The sequence below is a fragment of the Pyxicephalus adspersus genome, chromosome 10 (assembly GCF_032062135.1).
Source record: "Pyxicephalus adspersus chromosome 10, UCB_Pads_2.0, whole genome shotgun sequence".
NCBI classification, from domain to species: domain Eukaryota; kingdom Metazoa; phylum Chordata; class Amphibia; order Anura; family Pyxicephalidae; genus Pyxicephalus; species Pyxicephalus adspersus.
In genome coordinates, this window is record NC_092867.1 from 11,811,802 (window position 1) to 11,831,120 (window position 19,319).

Genomic DNA, 19,319 nt, shown 5'->3' on the forward strand with positions numbered 1-19,319 from the left:
GACATCCATTGGGCTTGTGTTTTTGTAGGTGTATAAAGGTTGTACCTGGGGTCCCTGGACATCCATTGGGCTTGTGTTTTTGTAGGTGTATAAAGTTTGTACCTGGGGTCCCTGGACTTACATTGGGCTTGTGTTACTGTAGGTGTATAATGGTTGTACCTGGGGTCCCTGAACATCCACTGGGCTTGGGTTATTGTAGGTGTATAAAAGGTTGTACCTGGGGTCCCTAGACAGCCATTGAGTTTGGTTTAATGCATAAGACTTAAGGTTGTACCTGGGGTCCCTGGAAAGCCATTGGCCTTGGGCTACTGCAGGAGCATTAAGGTTGTGGCTGGGAACCATAAACATCCATTATGTTTGGTTTAATGCATGAGGGGCCCCTGGGCATCCACTAGGCTTTGGATATTGTAGGTGTATAAAGGTTGTACCTTGGGCTCTTAGACATCCATTGAGCATGGGTTACTGTGAGTATATGAAGGTTGTAGCTGGGGTCCCTCAGCATCCATTGGGCTTGGGTTACTTCAGGATCTTTAAGATTGTAACTTGGACCCCTAGACGTCCACTTGGCCCTAAGCTTTGACAGTTCTAGTCACATGGTCTATAATTTCTTTTACTGCTTTATGCCTACACCTGGCCTACTAAATATTGCACCTTTCACTGGTTTCCACCTGAATCCTCAGTGTCTGTGGCACACCCTGACCTTCTCATCAGACTGGAATGTAAACAGGTGTGATTACCTGTACTAAACTATCTGTGGTATTATCAGTGTGCAGGGGGTAAAGTTCAGGGAACATACTTTAGGTTAGCTAACAGGTTAGCTATCATTATCTCTCTGTCCTGTCTCAGAACAGAAGGTGAGGGGGTCTCTCGCCACTACATTTTAGTATAATAGGGAAGAGTTAGAGCCGTGTTACCTCCCTGTCCCAGTGATAATGACCCAACCCTTTCCATGTACATATTTCACAGCTAAATGCTGGGGACGCCAGATTTCTGAAAATACCAGGGGGTCTGATGTGGTTTTCATTTGTAATGTATCAAACACACATAAGAATCAAGGTTTGTAATGGAACCCTTCAAAATGTAAACTTTTCCAGTTATTTACTTCTAACTAATGCAACCCCATAAATTTCAATTTTGTGTTAGGTTTATTGGTATTCAGTATATTCAGTGGAGTTATTATTTAACCCCCTGAATGCCTCTGGTGTGTAGAGTAGCAGACACTGAATAAAGGGGCACTTACAAATTCGGTGAAGAGCTTCTCGCTGATGTGGCGATGGGCTTTCTGAAACCTCTCCAGGTCACTGGTTCCTTTGTCTGCATATAAATCCCACATGCTCATGGCAGCCAGGACTTTCACACAGGCAGATTCCTAGGACACACAAGGAAAACATGGCTTGGGAATGTCAGGAACAGAACAAGCACTGTATGCCACAATGGGGCGGCCAACTCCCTCCCCCCACATGCCACCACTCTCCGAGGTGAGCAAACGAATGCATTCCTCCGAACCACTCTGTATTGTAAATGTGATGAAAGACAGAACAAAATCCCAGCAGTCTACACATCACAAATACAGCAAATAGAAAAAACTCTAATCAGTAAAACTAAATCACTCTCTCTGACACTTTATTTCCAAGACAGGATAATTAAAATAAACTCATTCCGCAGCCTAAACCTTTATTTTTGTGGTAGGAAACACTTAGAACCCCTGTTCTGTTTTTATGGTTGGGGAAATCACCTATTTATCAGTCCTGGAGATCATTGTCTTGGGAAAAAAAGTATTTAGACATCCTTCCCACCGTTCCTCTTCTGCTGCCTCTCTTTGCAGATCTCTACACTGGCTTCCATTTCACCTTAGAATCATATTCAAGCTCCTGTGCTTTGCCTTCAAATCCCTCCACAGTTCTTGTCTTATTTACATTTCTGACCTGGTAAAAAATACTCCCCCAGCCGTCTTCCTCGTCCTATTCGGCTTGCCTCATTTAAAAGAGCACTCAAAACCCATTTTTTTCTAACTTGCCTACCTATCTTTATATGTCTTTTGAAACCATCACTACTTCCCACCACTACATATCTCCCATCCTATTGTGTTTAAATTCCCCCACCTACTAGATTGTAAGCTCTTTGGGGCAGGGTCTTCTCCTCCTGTCTCTATTGGTCTGTCATTTGCAACCCCTATTTAATGTACAGCGCTGCGTAATATGTTGGCGCTATATAAATCCTGTTTATTAATAATAATAAATTTAATAATAATTTGAAAAATACAACATTTTAGTTGCCACCAGAACAGAAAGCGAAGGAAACTCTTTCAATGAAGATGAATGCTCTGGTGAAAACTAAGAAGGAATTTCCTTTCCCCTTGGAGAGATTTTTCCCAGTTTCTGTTTGTATCCAAAACAGTAAAGAGAAATCTTTCAGCAAGACAAGTGCAGGAAGCGGACATTCCTACGGCCCACTTACATTTTTGAGGTGCAGTTACTGTACACGTGTTATGTTTTAACATGTGCAACATTAAGGTGGCCCAATAGTTTACTGGGCTGCCAAATACATAAAAAGGTGCAGGTAGCATTGCTGTATATTGCTTTGTGCTATATTTGCTGCCAGTTACACTAAATAGAATGCCACTGATGCACATTACCTCATCACAATATAGATATTGCCCAACTCTATCTAACTAAAGCTATGGGCACACTTGAAAACTTAACACAGGCAGAAGAGAACATCCAAGTCCCACTACCTGGATACCCACCCCACACCCTTCTTTTATCAGTCACTTAACCCTATGAGCAGTACTCAAGCCAACATGTATCGGTGCCTGACAAAGAAAACATAGGAAATGACTGTCTGCTACAAGTGGCATTTACACTTTCCATTAACCAGTCTTGTTTTCACCTAACACATAAAAGACAAGAACTTATACGAATTTATTGAGCCATAAGCTGAAGAACAGTGAAGCTCAAAGTTCATCAAATGCTTGGTTGGCAAACATGTTCAGAAATGATACCAGTAACCCTTTCTGGACTGTACAGGTCATCGCTATATCTGATGAGAGCTGGCTTCATTTCACCTACATGTCAGAACAGTTAAAAAGCAAACAAGCCTTACCCTGATGTGCTGGAGATACACAGACAGGTCCCGGATGAAAGATTTGATCAGCCTTTCCTGCATTCTGAAGTTCTTCTCTGTCTCTTCAAAGGCTTCATCTCGGATCTGTCATACACAGATGTACAGGAAGAATTAGACTCAGGTCCTGAGTGTACCATCCACAAAATTGATGCATTTTGTTCACCAGTGAAGCCAATCAAAAATGATTGCTATTCGCTGGAGAATGTTGATTGGTTCCTGTGCACCAGCTCATTTTGTATTACTGAATACAACTTCTTGACTTTTAAAAATGTTCAAATAGAAAACTCTACTAACAGCTTTATCTCAAATTTATAAAAGACTGAAGAGTGGGGAGAGTAAGAACTTCTGACACATTGACCTATGTTCCCCCCATTTCTGGTTATTGGCATCACCTGACACCAAGACTGACCAGAAATTACAGGAAATTTCCCCAACAAAAAGACATGAACATTAGTTCTCTCCAACTCCCCAAATTCCCCACTATACCCAAAAACAAACATTTTGGTAACAGTTATAGAGTTCTAAATAAACCATACACAACAAATTTCATATCGCAATGTGATGGAATGTGCAGGGATATCTTACAGTATCTCCATGTAAAATACTTTAGTGGTATTTATAGGAAATGTGCATAACAATGAGTCTGTGATTGCATAACAATCGCGGAGCCCTGCCTTTCAAAATAAACTCTATTGCGCACAGGAGTTATTAAGTCCAAATACCATCATTTCGACTTGGTCATTTTAAAAGTAGCTCGCAAGGAAAAAAAGTGTGGGCACCCCTGACCTATGGGATAGATAGCATGGGATATCCTATGCTCCCCTGCTGCTCCATTTGCTCTGGTCAGAGTATTTCATCGTGGGAGGATAAGAGGTGGGTGACATACCCCTAAACCCTAAAGTGTCAAGTGCTTTCAGAAGGATCCAACCAATGAACCAATAGCTGGAAGCACATTGATGATCACCATCAGGAACCCCACTGAGGAGAAATGTCAGATTCTAAGTGCAAGCATGAAACTTCATCCAGGTTTCATTAAAGATTTTTTTGGTAATGAGAACATATATACAACATACAATACCAGGACAGCACAAATGACACCTGAACATGTAAAAGATAATTTACCTGAGGTGCAAAGCCTGTGAGATGCTTCAGGTGACTGCTGACCCTGTTAGATTTCTTGATGATCGAGTGGATATTAAGTTTAGAGATCTTGTCTATTATACTGTCTTCATCGCCTTTGCGATATTTCACAACTGAAATAAAGGATATTAAATATTTAAGCATAACATAACATTAACACCGATGCATGTAACACCAAAAGCAAAATATCCTTCTTCAGGTAAACAGTTGGGACTTCTAGAAAAGCTGTCAAGTCATTCAAAGTCTTGTGGTTCATTCACCCCCTGATGTGCTATACGACTTTATAACCCAAAAAATACAAAAGCTATCCATGACATATATTTTATTTTGGAATGACAGTAGAATGTAGAAGACTTTAAATTAAACCGATTCCATGCACTACCCTACAACTTCGTTCACTGCCATCCCGTCCTGTCTATTCTCTTAAATGATTTCGTCTTCCAGGTCAATACCAGGAAGAATTTCATGTCATTACATTGGATACATTGAAAAATGTTTTCTGGTCTTCAGAAGTGAATCAAAAGCAAACAGGGAAGTTTAGAAATTCATGAAGACTTTCCACAACTCACCCAGATCTTTCCTTCTCTTGTACTCATTTATATTGACGTTGATCTCCTTTACTGCCCGTACAGCATCTTTAATGGGGTTCTTGTCCGGGTGGGAGTCAGGAGTCGCTCCAACCAGCTCCATGAGAAGCAAAGGGTAGCGCATGATCCTCTGCACCGGCTTAATAAGAAAAGAGCCCAGGTTTATGTAGTTGGTGCGGCCCCTGTAGAAGAAGACACATAGTCAATGAGGACACAAATTATACAAGAACATAAAACACATTTTTTTGAGATCCTAAAGAAAACCTGCCACATGAGAACTGCGAGCCTTTATTATCAACAGCCTAAAGAAAATTTTACATCTTAGCTTATGTTGAACATCTGGCTGCAATACTTTCCAAGTTGCTGATCTTTACCGGTCAGATAAGATGTGACTTCACTTGCTGCATTGTGGGCTCCTGGTCATTGACTTAGAGGGTAGCAACATTTTCAGCAAGAGAGGTCAACAATCTATGCAGTTTTATGATGACAGGTTACAAGTTTTAGAGATTGCATTACCAATCTGTATTCTCCCCAGAAATTTTTGGGCAGAAGTTGTAGGGGGGTGCTGACCCTTGTATTGTGACCCAGCTTTTTAGTAACCACTCAAAAACAGCGAGGTAGTTACTGTGAAAAGTGCTGGGTAGTGCGCCGAGCTAAAAGGGGCCGGGGAGAACACTGCCTATTTTAAATGGTATTTGCCACAATGTGGGCCCCTACTGGACCTGAACACTAAAAAGCCTTTTTATGAGATAGGTTTGTCTAACCACCTCAGTCGGACAGGAAGGGGAATGTCAGGGCATGCTGCTTAAATGTTATGATACCCATGGGCATAAGACAAACTTCTGAGCTACCTGAACTTAACTAGAACCCAATAGTTTTATTTGTATGATATCAAAACAGGCACTTTGAACACAACCTAAGATCTACTAAGAGCTCTTCAGTTGCTAAGGCAGTAGATACGACTTAACATGAATAAACATCTGTATAGGGTCCCTTCCCTCACCAGAACAGTGCTCAACCCAGAATTTCTTTTAAGCTAGGTGGGAAGAAATTGTAGGCAGGTGGCAGCCCCTTTATTGTGACCCAACTTATCAGTATTCACCCAAAAACAGTAAGGTGGTTGCTAAAAAGTGCCGGGTGGTGTGCCTGGCTAAAAGCGGCTGGAGAGAACACTACAGAGTATATGCAAACAGGACATAAACCAGAGCAGTACAGCACAGGGATATACCATTGAATTCCAATACCTGTCTATACGCATTATTACAGATGCCATTCTAAATGCTTTCGAAAGGCCTATGAATGTATTTTAGCATGTAAACATCAGAGATGAAATAAAACAGAAGGGGGTCAGGAGATGCACAGAGTTTTATGAAAGAATGTTCCAAAGGAATCTAAGGAGCATTGGAGAAAGGCCTGGAGACAGTGAACAGACAATGCTGTGGACTCACCATTCTTGGTACAGACTCCTTTATCATCCAGAAACGCAACGAAAAGAAAGAAGAAAAAAAAAAAACAATTAATAGCTAATAAAACAAAAACATTTTAGCAGTTCAAAGAAGAAAATTAAACATAGAATATGACATGCAGATGGACAGACCGTTCAGAGTATTTAGTTTGGAACATATACATCTAATAGTGTAAATATAACGTGATGTTGTAAAAAGAGAAATATCAGTCCTGCATGGAAGAAAGGAAAATAAACGATAGTGAGGGGGATCTTACTTCACAGTCTCCATACACTCCTGGAGGTGTCTCTGGAATCGGTCGTCTTTTTCATAGGTCTCCAGAAGGGCAATGGTTTCTTCATGATACTGACAATACTCCTTATATACAGACTCCAGCTCTGCCCGATGCTCCAGGAATATGATGCCTAAAGAAAAATGACAACAAGTGTTACATGATCATCATGGTGGTTTAGTTGTTGGGCCTTTCACCTAGGTTCCTGGCTTCAACTCCCACTTTGTAAACTGAGTTTGTATGTGTGGGTCTTCAGGGGCAATGGTGAATGCCTCCAGTCAAGAGACACAGCATTCTCTAACCATTTCCTCTTTTATGTCCACTGCCTCCGACAGTATTTCATATAAATATATATATTGAATATTTTGGGTGACTCTTTGGTGATTTTCTGGGTTAATCTTTTTTCCAACATAGCTACGCAACAAAAACATTGTCAAAGGTTCTAAGCCCCCTTAAAGTATTATTTCCTTGCCAGGAATCGAAGAGAAATCTCCCCAATAGGCAACAATTTGGTTTTTGAAACTAAAATAAAGCTATTGTGCACGTTACGAATATTGTGCAGGTTGCTGCTGCAGTCCAGACAAACAATGCCAGGGACAAACAAAAGACTCACCAACAGAGTCACAGTTCTCCAGAGCTCCTAAAAGTTTCTTGGTAACATCAATCACAGAATGAATATTTCCAAATAATACATCGAAATCCACATATGTCATCTGTCAAGAAAAAAAAAAAAATACATTACTGACGAACAGTCAGTTTATGACCAGTCTGTCCACCCTTGGGCCCATAAGAATTGTCTTATCTTACCTGTGTTGCCTGCAAGGGAACCATGATGTGCTCCACACAGGTCTCCAGGTCTCCTAGATAGTCCCGCTCCGTTTGTAACAGCTCCTCAATGACCTTTGACCTCTTCTCCAACATCCTCATCTCCGAGTTCTCGGCGGCAGACGCGGCAGATGGCGCCTCCTCCAGGGTCTCAACTTGTGAGGACAACAGAGTCATATCTGTAAAGAAGATTCATTGTCCTGTCAGCAATGTGAAATCAATGGACCAGAAACCAAACCAAATCTACTTTAATTGTTGTAATCATATAGATCCCCTGATCCTTAATTATGACACCATTCATTGGGGTGACCAAGATTATCCTCTCCTTGTGATTCCTAGACAATACACATGGCTATTTTATTGTAAATGGCACAAAAATCCAAAATCCAGGGCAAACTCAGAAATTTAGGTGCAGATATTGAAGAAGCTTGGTGTATAATCTCTTAAAGAGTTGCTGAGGAATTACTGGATAATCCCCACCAAGACCACCTGCTCCAGATCTCCTCATGCCCCATAAGGGGTATTTATCACAATAACATGCATAAAATGGACAGATGTACTACAGATGCTCCAAGGAGGGTCACAGACTGCCCGGCTGGCACCAAGAGGATCTGAGCGTCTCTGTGATAATCCTCAAATGGCAACAGTAACGGGGCTCAAATATTCATTGAAGGACTTCTGTGTCCCATGTCAAAAATGTACCAAATATATACAAATCAACGTTTCTTTATCTGGGTACTTCTTATTCTTCGAGAGTCAAGAATGAGGTTGCAAAGAGGGTTCCTTGAGCATTCTGAAGTTTTTGAAACTCAGAAATCTGTAAAACCAACAGTGTAATGGGAGGATTTTTCTAACTGACCACCAATGTAACAAGTTCTTCACCTACTAACTACAAATAAAGCTGCAAAGAGAGGCCTGTCCCCACCAATGGCCACCCTTTCCACTGGCCACTAGTGTAAAGATGCGTTCTACCAATGACCACTCATGTAATTGGACATTCGTTTCATTGACCGCCAATGTAATGAGACATTCTTTACACAGACCACCAATGTAACTGGGGCATGGTTCTTACCAATCACCAATGAATTTAGGCATTCTTTTCAGTGACCACCAATGTAAAGGGTCATTTATCACTGACTACTAGTGTAATGGGGTCCTGCTGCTGCTATCCATCAATCTAAAAAGGGCCAATCCCCGGTGGACGCTTTTCCACCAGCCGTGAGTTTAACGAGACATTTCTTGTGGTTGCCACACAAAATGTATAAAAATTGTTTATAAAAGGCAAAGCAGACACAATTGTCAGAAATTGTACTGGTGACAATTGCATGTCAACAGGATAGTAAGGCTATGTACACATGTGCAATAATTGTCGTTGGAAAGGATTTCACGAATGACAAACGACTGCACGATGCATGAACGAGCTCTGTACATACAGGACCATTCTGCTCTATGAAGAGGAGAGGGGAGAGAATGACTGAGCAACACCTGGAGCTGCGCTCTCTCCCTTCACTTGCATTACAATTGTTCGCTGTCCGTGGATCCACCAGGACGGTCCTTTGGACGACGAGTGCTGTACACACGCAAGATCCACGTCCAATGTCAGCCCTGGAACGGACGAGAACCATTGAATGTGTGTACATAGCCTAACTGTGGGGATTTCTAACAATAGAAACATACATTATAATTAGGGTGATAACTAATGGATAACTGCAATCTTTATTCTAGGGGAACGCACAATTCAGCCTGTCATGAGATGAATAAGCGGGCGGCCACAATAGACTACAATACCATCTAAATCATGGACAAGGAACAAATAATCAGATGTCAGATAATCAGATCTAAAACACTGAAGCTCTAAGATCTGCATGACAGCCAGGCATTTAGTATTTTTAGGCAAAGAGGTCTGCAATGGCCACCCTTCAGATCCGGCCCACTAATGCAAAGACATTATTACACTCCCAAATTCATCAATGACCATTAACAAACAACACATTATCAATAGGCAGTATTGTAACAACAGGGAGGGAGGACCCAATGTGCGAGATCCAGACAAGTGACTAGCTGGGCGTTCCGGGAACCTTTGACACTGATAAACGACATAGTGACGACGGTCACCTAACAACGCCAACAAAACAGAAAACGCTCTTCCCTGAGTGCACAGTCCACACAGTGATAACACAAGGCACATACTGATAAGCATCTCACAGCCAATCAGCATTGAGAGAAATAAAAGCCGAAAAATTAAAAACCCAAATCTGCAAAAAAATGGATTTTATCAAATACATTGAATGAAAGAGAAGGAAAGATTGGTCCGTTGCCTCCATATACATTTGCTTGCTGATGAAATTCAGGAGTGCTAATTATTAATAACGTTCAATAAAAAAATATAATTGTAGAGCCATTCTAAGGTTGAATTTTACAATACCACGTGCTACTGCTGTGCATCAGGACTACTTTGCTCAACCATTACCTGTTACAGGAAGGAACATCTGTGCCCTCCGGTGTGGAGGTAATGCATGCTTATTAACGCATGTTCCAGCAAGTTACACGAATGTGTGTTTTGCAGGAATTCATTGGTATCGGCAGCTAATCAAAAAGACAACAAACCTGCACATTTTTTTTCAGCTGCAACACAAATACATCACAGGTTCTTTTGTTCTAAATAAAAGATACAGTAATGCACCAACGCCTGTGTAATGCACTACTGAGCATTGAGATAACATGGACTAGTGGAACCAGCTTATTAGTTTTTGTTTTTCTAAATAAAATAATATTAAGGTCACGTTTAACATTCCAATATGGAGCAAAAACATTCCTTATTAGGGTTTACATGTACAATAATTCCTTTTCAATATACAGAGCTGTGTAATATGCTGACGCTATATAAGTACAGTGTAAAAATAATAATAATAACACATGGAGATCAGTCAGTAATATGGATTGCAGCATTTCATTACACAGGACATTTAAATAGATACAAGCACACTATACAAAGCGATACACCTGTTCACGCTACCATTATTCATTGATTGGATCTTGCAGATATGATTGAGTTGGACAATACATATTATTCTAATGAATGGCTTGTAACATACAGCACAAAATACAGCACCATACAATACATGTCTATCAGAGATCAACTGACCCCCATTATAGGGGTTTACATCGAAATTACATTGGGATCAGTAAAATAGATTGCAGCATTCCTGAAAAAGACATTTGTAAAAATCTTTTTGGATGACATTGGAGATTTTATTTTCATCACAGAGCAATTTATTCACATCTTGGTATTGGTATAATTTGAAGCAATGACTCCAAGGCAGCGACTATCAACAAGTGGTTAAAAGTCTCAGTAGAAATGTTTGCCATTGTAGCCCTCCATCTAAATCTCCCCAGGAAATCTGGAAGTGTCTGGCTACACTTCAGTCTACTTTCAGCAAAACCCAAAGCTGCTGCAACCAAACAAACCTCCCGTGGGGTTCCCTAGGAAACTTTTACAATTCCTGGTTTGACTTACAATTGGTGGTTTTTCCATAAGAAGCATAAAGTTGGACACCTTGACACGGGGCAGCCAAGGACTGCAGTCCCCGCTTGTGTTACATATATGAACTTGGAACAATGTGTGAAGAATGAACAGGTAAATCTGGAAACAGAGAATTAAATGTTCATTGTGCAGAGTCCATCATGGCTCCCCATAATATTTCACCAGCTCTCTAGACAGATGTAGCCCATTTAAATTTGTCTGCAACCATGCAATGTTGAGTGGTCAGACGTGGGGGAAACCTTCATTTTTTATAGCGGTGTGTCAGTATGAAGCAATGCCAAAACCAGAGCGATCATAGAAGTCTGCGGTGTCAGCGGACCCTCTGAAATCCTTAAATCCATAACAGAACCACAAGAAAGCACCTGAATCCCCGCAGTGGTTAAACACACAAATAACTGAGGTCATTGAGGTTAACTAGGGTTTCATAGCACTACAGGCCTCTCCACAATGAAATGCAAACTAGAATCCCTGTGTAACTTTATCCTGAAGTATGCAATGTGAGTATGCAAAGTGCTCAGCACCAAACCACCTGATTTCCATACAAACAGCACAGATTACACAGAGATTACACAAACAATCACAGGTACCATTCTAAGTACAATAGAAAACAGACATAAGAATTGCCTGTTACCAGATTTTATAAAAAAAAAAAATTATAATTGGTCACGGTGGGCAGTCAATCACTTGTTCCTAAAACTTCTCATTTTCTGGATGATCATAGGAATTCTGGCACTGATCTTTGCTACAATGTATCAAAGCTTATGCAGAATTGCAATAAAAGTCAATGATGAGGTTTATTATCTGCATTGGACCAGGATCAAATATTTTGATCATGAGCTCCATTACACTCTTCACCTTACATGGCCATATAACAGGAACATAATGTCATTTATTAGTTCCATGTCTCTAAACTGTCCATAGCCATGAGCAAAGTGCCCAGACCTATTCAGAGGTGGTAATGAGGGTGACCCTGAACAATGGCTCAAGGTAACCCAATTGTTCTTTCAAGGCAAAATGACAAGTTCATTTGACTGGCCCACCTACTTATACTTACCTCCTCTACACTCAGGACTTGTTCCCTCTATGCAGGTTTTGCTGTAAAGTTTGTATATTTTGCAATCTGCAAGAACTGTTAATTAACCATTGAAAAGGTCAGTATAATGCTCTCAGTAATGGATGGCAATGTAATATGCTGCTGCCCTCAAAGCTGCACTCTGATGTTAAACTTTGAAATTGTAATAAGAAAAAAAACAAACATACAAAAGCGCATGCAAAAGCATCAATATGCATTGGTTTGTTTTACAAAGAATCAGCTAGACATTCCTATAATGTCATTTCAATGAAGATGACAATAGACTGATGAAACTGTGTTCTGCAGTGTGAAACGCCTTCGTCATGTCAAAATCCTGTGTAAGCTCTGTGTTGGGGAATACGGAAAGTGAATGACCTCCCCTATGGCACATTGATCAAGCCTGGAAAAAGAAGGAAGTCACATGATCCCCGAAACCCAGACAGAATAGGTATTTCTGAAGACTCCGGTTTCCTGTATTTCATGTATTTATGAGCTTTATAAAGTATAAGAAATACAGCTTTATATCTTTAAATGCTCTGATGACAAAGGTATATAGCATACCTATATATACCTAGTCTGTTCTGCATTTTCCTACTACTTATGCCATTGTGGTGTTCTTTTAATGGCAGTTATGATAAAATTAATGTGAAAGTCAATGGACGAAGATTATTGGACAGGCTATCACTCCTTAAGAACACATTAGCTTTAGGCTGGAGATAACAATGTTTAAATAACCATACGTGGAGACGAAGAGGAAAGGAGCCATTGGAGGAAGAGATATAATAATAGTTTAATAAAACAAATAAAGATGAAGATTTAGTGGCATTTATGTTTATATATAACTCTTAGGTTCTCATATGCAGTTTCTGTGCCACCACCACCCGAACGTTCAATGAGCAGTGACTCCTTTATTGGTGCTTGCCACAATTGTGCTTCTTAATCACCGACAAACCACCAGTGAGAAGTGAAATGAGCCTAGCGTGCAATTTCTGCTGACACTTCTATCAAACCAATTTGTCCTGGCCGCTCCTCTCACTAGGTCAATATGACCTTTTAGCCAGTTCTATGCAGCTGCCTGGGCTGTAGTAACACGCACACTCATAGTTAATAAATACGGCAATAACTGACTAATCGAGAACCCAAACCACAGGATATCTGGTTAGCGGAAATACCCTGTGCCATTTAGATGTGGTTCATTGGTTCAAAGTGTGACCAGAATAAGTACATATGGGCCTCCAGATCCTGAAAACGTGAAGGTGGCACTATTATAACCATTTAATAAGGGAGATTCAGAATATAAATTTGTAAATTTAAAAATTAATTATTAGTAAATTGTTCTCTTTAATGCCCAGATCTGCCATTCTCAATCACGGTCAATATGACCTTTTGGCTGGTCCTATGCAGCTGCCTGGGCTGTGGTAACACGCATAATCATAATAAACCCAACAGTTCCTCCAGAAATTGCTAGGGATTACTTTAACTGTGGCTGATTGATTGCCCATCTTTAGGTGTTTTCCTAGTTCTAGGACCAATGCCATTTGGAAGAGCCACCTGAATGACACAAGTGTTCTTATTAGCTTTCTGTAAAGTCCTCTAAGACTTGATTATTTAAGGGGTTCTTCCGGGGATAAAAAGGTTGAGAAACGCTGGTCTACAATAATGCTATAATCCAACCCACTATAGGTGCATCATCCAATCTCAAAGCAGCATCACGATATTGTCTGTTGTTCTCACAAATGTATATATGTTATGGAATTATGGAACACAAATGCCATTCAACTAAACAATTTGCCTACAACAACCTAAACTTAAGCCTAAGGCTTCGTACGCACCGGTTTTTATAGAATAGTGTGCAAAGCTTTCTGCAAGCTTGACATCTAGTGTGAGTAAGGGGGATGAGGATAGTGTGACAGATCTTAATGAAAGTGCTGACTGTCACAGAAGTATTGTAATAGTGCATAATGTAAGGCTAATTAAAGTGTGAGTAGTTTTGCATGGTGCAGTCTATTTTCTCTTATCTGCATATACATTACATAGCTAAACAGCATCCCACCAGCATCCATTGCAGCACAGTTTGCAGCTCTCCAGCAGATCATAGACAGCGGGAAAGCAGCAATTCTTTTATAAAGTCTGTCCATAAGATACTGATAGAGTTACCAGAGATCTCAGAGGCTTGATTGTTCTGGACAATGAAGAGAGGAGGGGTGGCTGGGCAATGACAATGGGGAGCTTATATTAGAACCTCATGGGAATTAATTACCCCAGGCTACATGATATGATTTCTACAGATTACAGAGTCAGTAGTAGGCGGCACACAATATAACACTGCAGATAAATACACCTACGGATTTATGCTTATGAATAAGATGATGCAGAATACAAGAAGTAAAAGCTCCCTCCTCCCAACTCCATTTCCTCAAAAATCCCACATACAGTATTCCAGAATCACCCAGACTTCCAGCTACTGAAATACGTTCCTACTAGTGCAAACAGTAGCATTTTAAATGGGTACAGAAACAAGGCATTTTGGTGTAATGTTCTCCCCATGGGTTTCCTTTCTACCGGCACTCTGGTTCCTTATCACATCTTGGAAACATAATAGAGGGTTAATTGGCCTTCCCCGAAACTGGCCCTAGACTGTATTAGGGACATAAGACCATTGAAGTGACCTGAAATGATGAGCTCCTATGGACACTTTTTACAGCCATAGATTTTTTTTTTTTGTTTCATTAGTATATATCCCCCTCCTATTGTGTGTTACTTCCCCCACCTCTTAGATTGTAAGCTCTTCGGGGCATGGTTCTCTCTGTGTCACTGTATCTGTCTGTCATTTAAAACCCCCATTTAAAGTACAGCACTGCCTAATATGTTGGCACTATATAAATACAGTTTATTATTAATAATAATAATGCAGGTTTACTGAGGGTCAAGGCCAGGGGTTGAATCTGGTTTAATGGTTAAAAGTAAGGGCTGGCTTTATGTTGACAAGTTTCAAACAAGGTTGAAGTTCAGGGGGTTCTTTGTGCAGTTGTATAGAGCCTATGGTTCAGTAACTATCCTCTGTGGGTGTAGTAAATACATTTGTTACAAAAGAGCCCATGTATTATATTTTTCATGCTGCACTTTAAGGGACTACAATGTGTAACTCCTATTAAAAAATATCATGGGATTTTATTTGATCGAGAGCAGGGGTGTCAAACTCTGGCCCGGCACGTCCTTTTTTTTGGCCCCCAAAATAATTTTTAATATGAATTGCAGCTGGCCCGCCGGCTACTGCAATCCGTAGTATTGGCGGGTCAGCTGCTATTCCTATTAAGCTGCTGTTCTATAGACGCAAGTACAATGCCGCTACTACAATTCCCGGCATCACTCGTCTCTCTAGACCTGCGGGCCTCTCTGCCTATGCATGGCCCCGCATTTTTTATACGCAAGTGGTGCCGGTGATTGTAGCGGCATCACTTGTGTCTACTGAACAGCAGCCTATGCGTGGACCCCACAGAGTTTATACTAACCGGTAAACTCAATATTCAGGAATTATCATAGAGCTATCGCTATTTAAACTGTTTTACTGTGCCAGAGAATGCAATGTGAAACCAAATAAATGCAGCAATTCATTTGGTTTCACGTTGCATTCTCTGGCAAAGTAAAACAATTAATCTCAATAAGAAGAAACAAGAACACATGAGAAGAGCATGCAGTAATATGCATTGGATTGATTAAATTTCAAGTCTGGCCCGCGACGTGGCCTAAGTTTTTAATTTCAGCCCTCTGTGTATTTGAGTTTGACACCCCTGGATCTAGAGCAATAATTACGTTGTGGGATTTATAGGTGTGGGCGTAAGAAAGATGGTTTCTTCTACCATGTACAAAAACAAACCCACTTCATATTCCAGTTGTGCGTGAAAGAGCCACAATTTTATTATTATTATTAAACAGGATTTATATAGCGCCAACATATTACGCAGCGCTGTACATTAAATAGGGATTGCAAATGACAGACTAATACAGACAGTGATACAGGAGGAGAGGACCCTGCCCCGAAGAGCTTACAATCTAGTAGGCGGGGGAATTTCACACACAATAGGATGGGAAATATGTAGTGGTGGGAAGTAGTGGTGGGAAGTAGTGGTGGTTTCAATTGATAGAAGAGGACGGGTAGGCAAGTTTGAAAAAATGGGTTTTGAGCGCTCTTTTAAATGAGCAGAAAGTAGGAGCAAGCCGAATAGGACGAGGAAGACCATTCCAGAGAGTTGGAGCAGCTCTAGAGAAGTCTTGTATTCGTGCGTGTGATGAGGTTATGAGTGAGGAAGTCATCAGTAGGTCATTATAGGAGCGGAGAGAGCGGCAAGGGGAGTATTTTTTAACCATGTCAGAAATGTAAGTGGGACAATAACTGTGGAGGGATTTGAAGGCAAAGCACAGAAGCTTAAATTTGATTCTAAGGTGAAATGGAAGCCAATGGAGAGAACTACAAAGAGATTCAGCGGAGGAGGAGCGGAGGGAAGGATGGATGAATCTGGCTGCAGCATTCATGATAGATTGTAGAGGGGAGAGTCGGGTTAGTGGAATGCATTTAGCAGTCACAATCAACCAACTAAAAAGCAATTACTTGCACCTACAACGCTGCTTCCTTGCTAACCAAAAGACTCAATTAATAGGGGGAGAAAAAGCCAAGAAACATCTTGCTGGATAAAGGAAAGAAAACAGGAAGCAATCACTATATATTCCTTGAAACCAATTGTTCTTTCAATGGTAAGCATGGATAGCCATTGAAGGAAAAAAGTCTCCCGCCAGCAATGGAAGAACACACATTAGCCTGACTTATGTGCATTGCCCATGGCCATTGTGACTCTTTCACTTAGCTAAAGTGGACACGTGTGATAAACATCCGCCCTCTTTCATCACCAAGAATAAAAAAAATTGTATCATATACAAGTCACAAGGGATTGACTAATAAAAAGATGGGAGACCAACACATGAAACATTGAGGTTGAAGAGTGCCAATAGTTTCTCAAGCTAAACAAAACAAATCAATACTCTGCTCTGACTATATAAAGACTGATACTGAAACTAAAACATAAGTTATATGACATATTATGGGACAGGAGGATTCTCAAGATGGAACAGGTGGCCTTTCTAGGAAGTTTGAAAGAATCTATTTCTGGTTTTCTCACTGCCAGTGATACGTTGTAGCTAATTAGCAGGGAGTATCTGGTAATACAGAAGACAATAGTCTGAACCGGTCTCACCTGTCGCTTATCCCACGTCACTGAGGTTTCCTGCAGGGCAGAAGAAATGGTCACAACTACAGGTTCCTCTCCCAGTGCTGGAATTTATATCTGTATAAGTCACCGCAAGCTGTCCTGAGGGCAATAGACAAACGTGTGGCATGTCTGTAAAGGGGGGTCTGTTACCAGTACACTGCAGGGTCAGATATTATACGGGCAAGCTGACCTTTTAGACTATAAAACGAGTAACCAAGCGAAGGACCCTCAGTGATGTAACTGTTACCAGATACCTACAGGATGAATATTGGTCCTACTACATGAGCAGCTCTTTACCATATAGGTAGATGGCAGTCATTTTGGAACTCATATACCAGTTGTGGTGGAACCCAGAAACCCAGAATCACACCAGGGCCATAAAATGAGGTTTATTATAAAAACTATGTCACACTAATGACATGACAGTAATAGGTTCAAAAAGGGAACAGAGAGAGCACTTTCACGTTCCTACAGGTCTGACCAGATGGTCTCACCTACAATGCTCTATTTTAGGAACGCAAGAGTTAGCATTGTTTTGGCCAGCGTAGAAGGAACGCCATCGGATCATCTGAACATGAATCATTAATATGACATAGACCTAAGAATTACTTGATCACAATGTGGATGTCAGCCATCCAAGGAGTGTCGGCAGTGGAAACCTGTAGTTGTTGTTGAAACTCCCATCCCAAGAAGCCTAGAGTCTGCCTACAATTATCGGACATACATTCATTAGTACACATATCCTAAAATCAGACTCTGTAGAATTATTCAGAAATTACTGTGCCAAACCAGCAGGACCTGGGGAAGGTTTTTGAGGATATGCAGAAGAAGGATACACATGTATGGACACTAATGATCAGAATAGATCAAACATTGTACGTAACACCCAAATATAACTTAACTTGTCACTCCGACTGGTACCAAATGCAAAGAACACTGTTAATCAAAAATATAGTTCAATCATACACAAAAGTAAACAGGACAAGAGGAAGCCTTCTGTCTTCCCATCTAGAATTCCATATTCTGCATGTGGTGCCCATCTTTCCCTAATGGGAAACACAAGCTACAGTGTTCCCTGGTGCTATCCTTTCTCTGGGCTCATTATAAGATCAGAAAGTGGCCACATGGCACAGTATTGTGCTGTCTAGAACCACTTTGATCGGCCTGTTGAAATTGACCTCAGATAAAATAAAGTCCAGCCTAGCAGGCATGGCCTGAAGACAGACCGGTTTTGACGGAAGATTCCTGAAGGCTTCGGGTAAATACGTATCCTGGGGTAAGGAGGAAGGGGTACTTTAGTTCAGGGAAGGTAGGAAAAAAAGGGAAAGTGCACTTCTATACATAATTCTGTAGTGGCTACAAATGCCAGTTCGAAACTTTACCAAGTCTAAGAAACCAATATCAGAGAATCTGGAAGCAGCCACGTCACATGCTGACAATTATAGCAGATACAAATATAACAAGCTGGTTTCCCATTATGATGACTGAGTGAAATAAACACCTTGCATTACTCATACTCAGCCTTTTTGCTCAATGACTAATTAGCAAACATTCACGAGCTGCATGCCTGTGCGGGGTGAGGAGGAGTCTGTCACGGTGGCATTTGGCAACAGTCAAGAAAAGTGCAGTCACCTCATTTCACAGGGATCGGTTTCCTGTCACCGCTCTCAAGGGTCACACTATCCATAGTGTCTGTAGCAAGAAAGTTGTTTTCATTGTTGGTATTGTTCAATCAAGAGGAATACAAAGGACTTGATTGGCTGCAATGAGCAACCAGAACACTCGTTCCTTCAGACACTTTCTATCATTGTTATGAGTAAATATCAGCTGTGGTCTAATTACAGAAAAGGCTGAGGCGCGTTTCTGCTATTTCCATCACACAGGACAGTGAAGGAGGCCATATTGTGGTCTCAATCCATACTCAGTGAACATGTTGGCGTGGGTTTCCTCAGGTACTTCGGTTTCCTCCCACATTGCAAAAACATGGAGTAGGGTTAATTAGCTTCCCCTCAAATTGACCTTAGGCT

The 19,319-nt window shown here is 40.9% G+C and overlaps 1 protein-coding gene across 2 annotated transcripts in view; it reads right to left on the reverse strand.

Moving 5' to 3' along the window:
- Window positions 1-19,319, reverse strand: part of DNMBP (dynamin binding protein) — a 46,806-nt gene that overhangs the window by 9,488 nt on the left and 17,999 nt on the right. For both annotated transcript variants that reach the window (XM_072423258.1, XM_072423259.1), the window contains exons 2-9: window positions 7,395-7,591; window positions 7,201-7,300; window positions 6,573-6,720; window positions 6,299-6,316; window positions 4,833-5,032; window positions 4,246-4,376; window positions 3,103-3,207; window positions 1,241-1,369 (exon numbers count right to left, since the gene is read on the reverse strand). In XM_072423258.1, coding sequence (XP_072279359.1) covers window positions 1,241-1,369; window positions 3,103-3,207; window positions 4,246-4,376; window positions 4,833-5,032; window positions 6,299-6,316; window positions 6,573-6,720; window positions 7,201-7,300; window positions 7,395-7,591 — 1,028 coding nt within the window. The remainder of the gene's footprint in view (window positions 1-1,240; window positions 1,370-3,102; window positions 3,208-4,245; window positions 4,377-4,832; window positions 5,033-6,298; window positions 6,317-6,572; window positions 6,721-7,200; window positions 7,301-7,394; window positions 7,592-19,319) is intronic.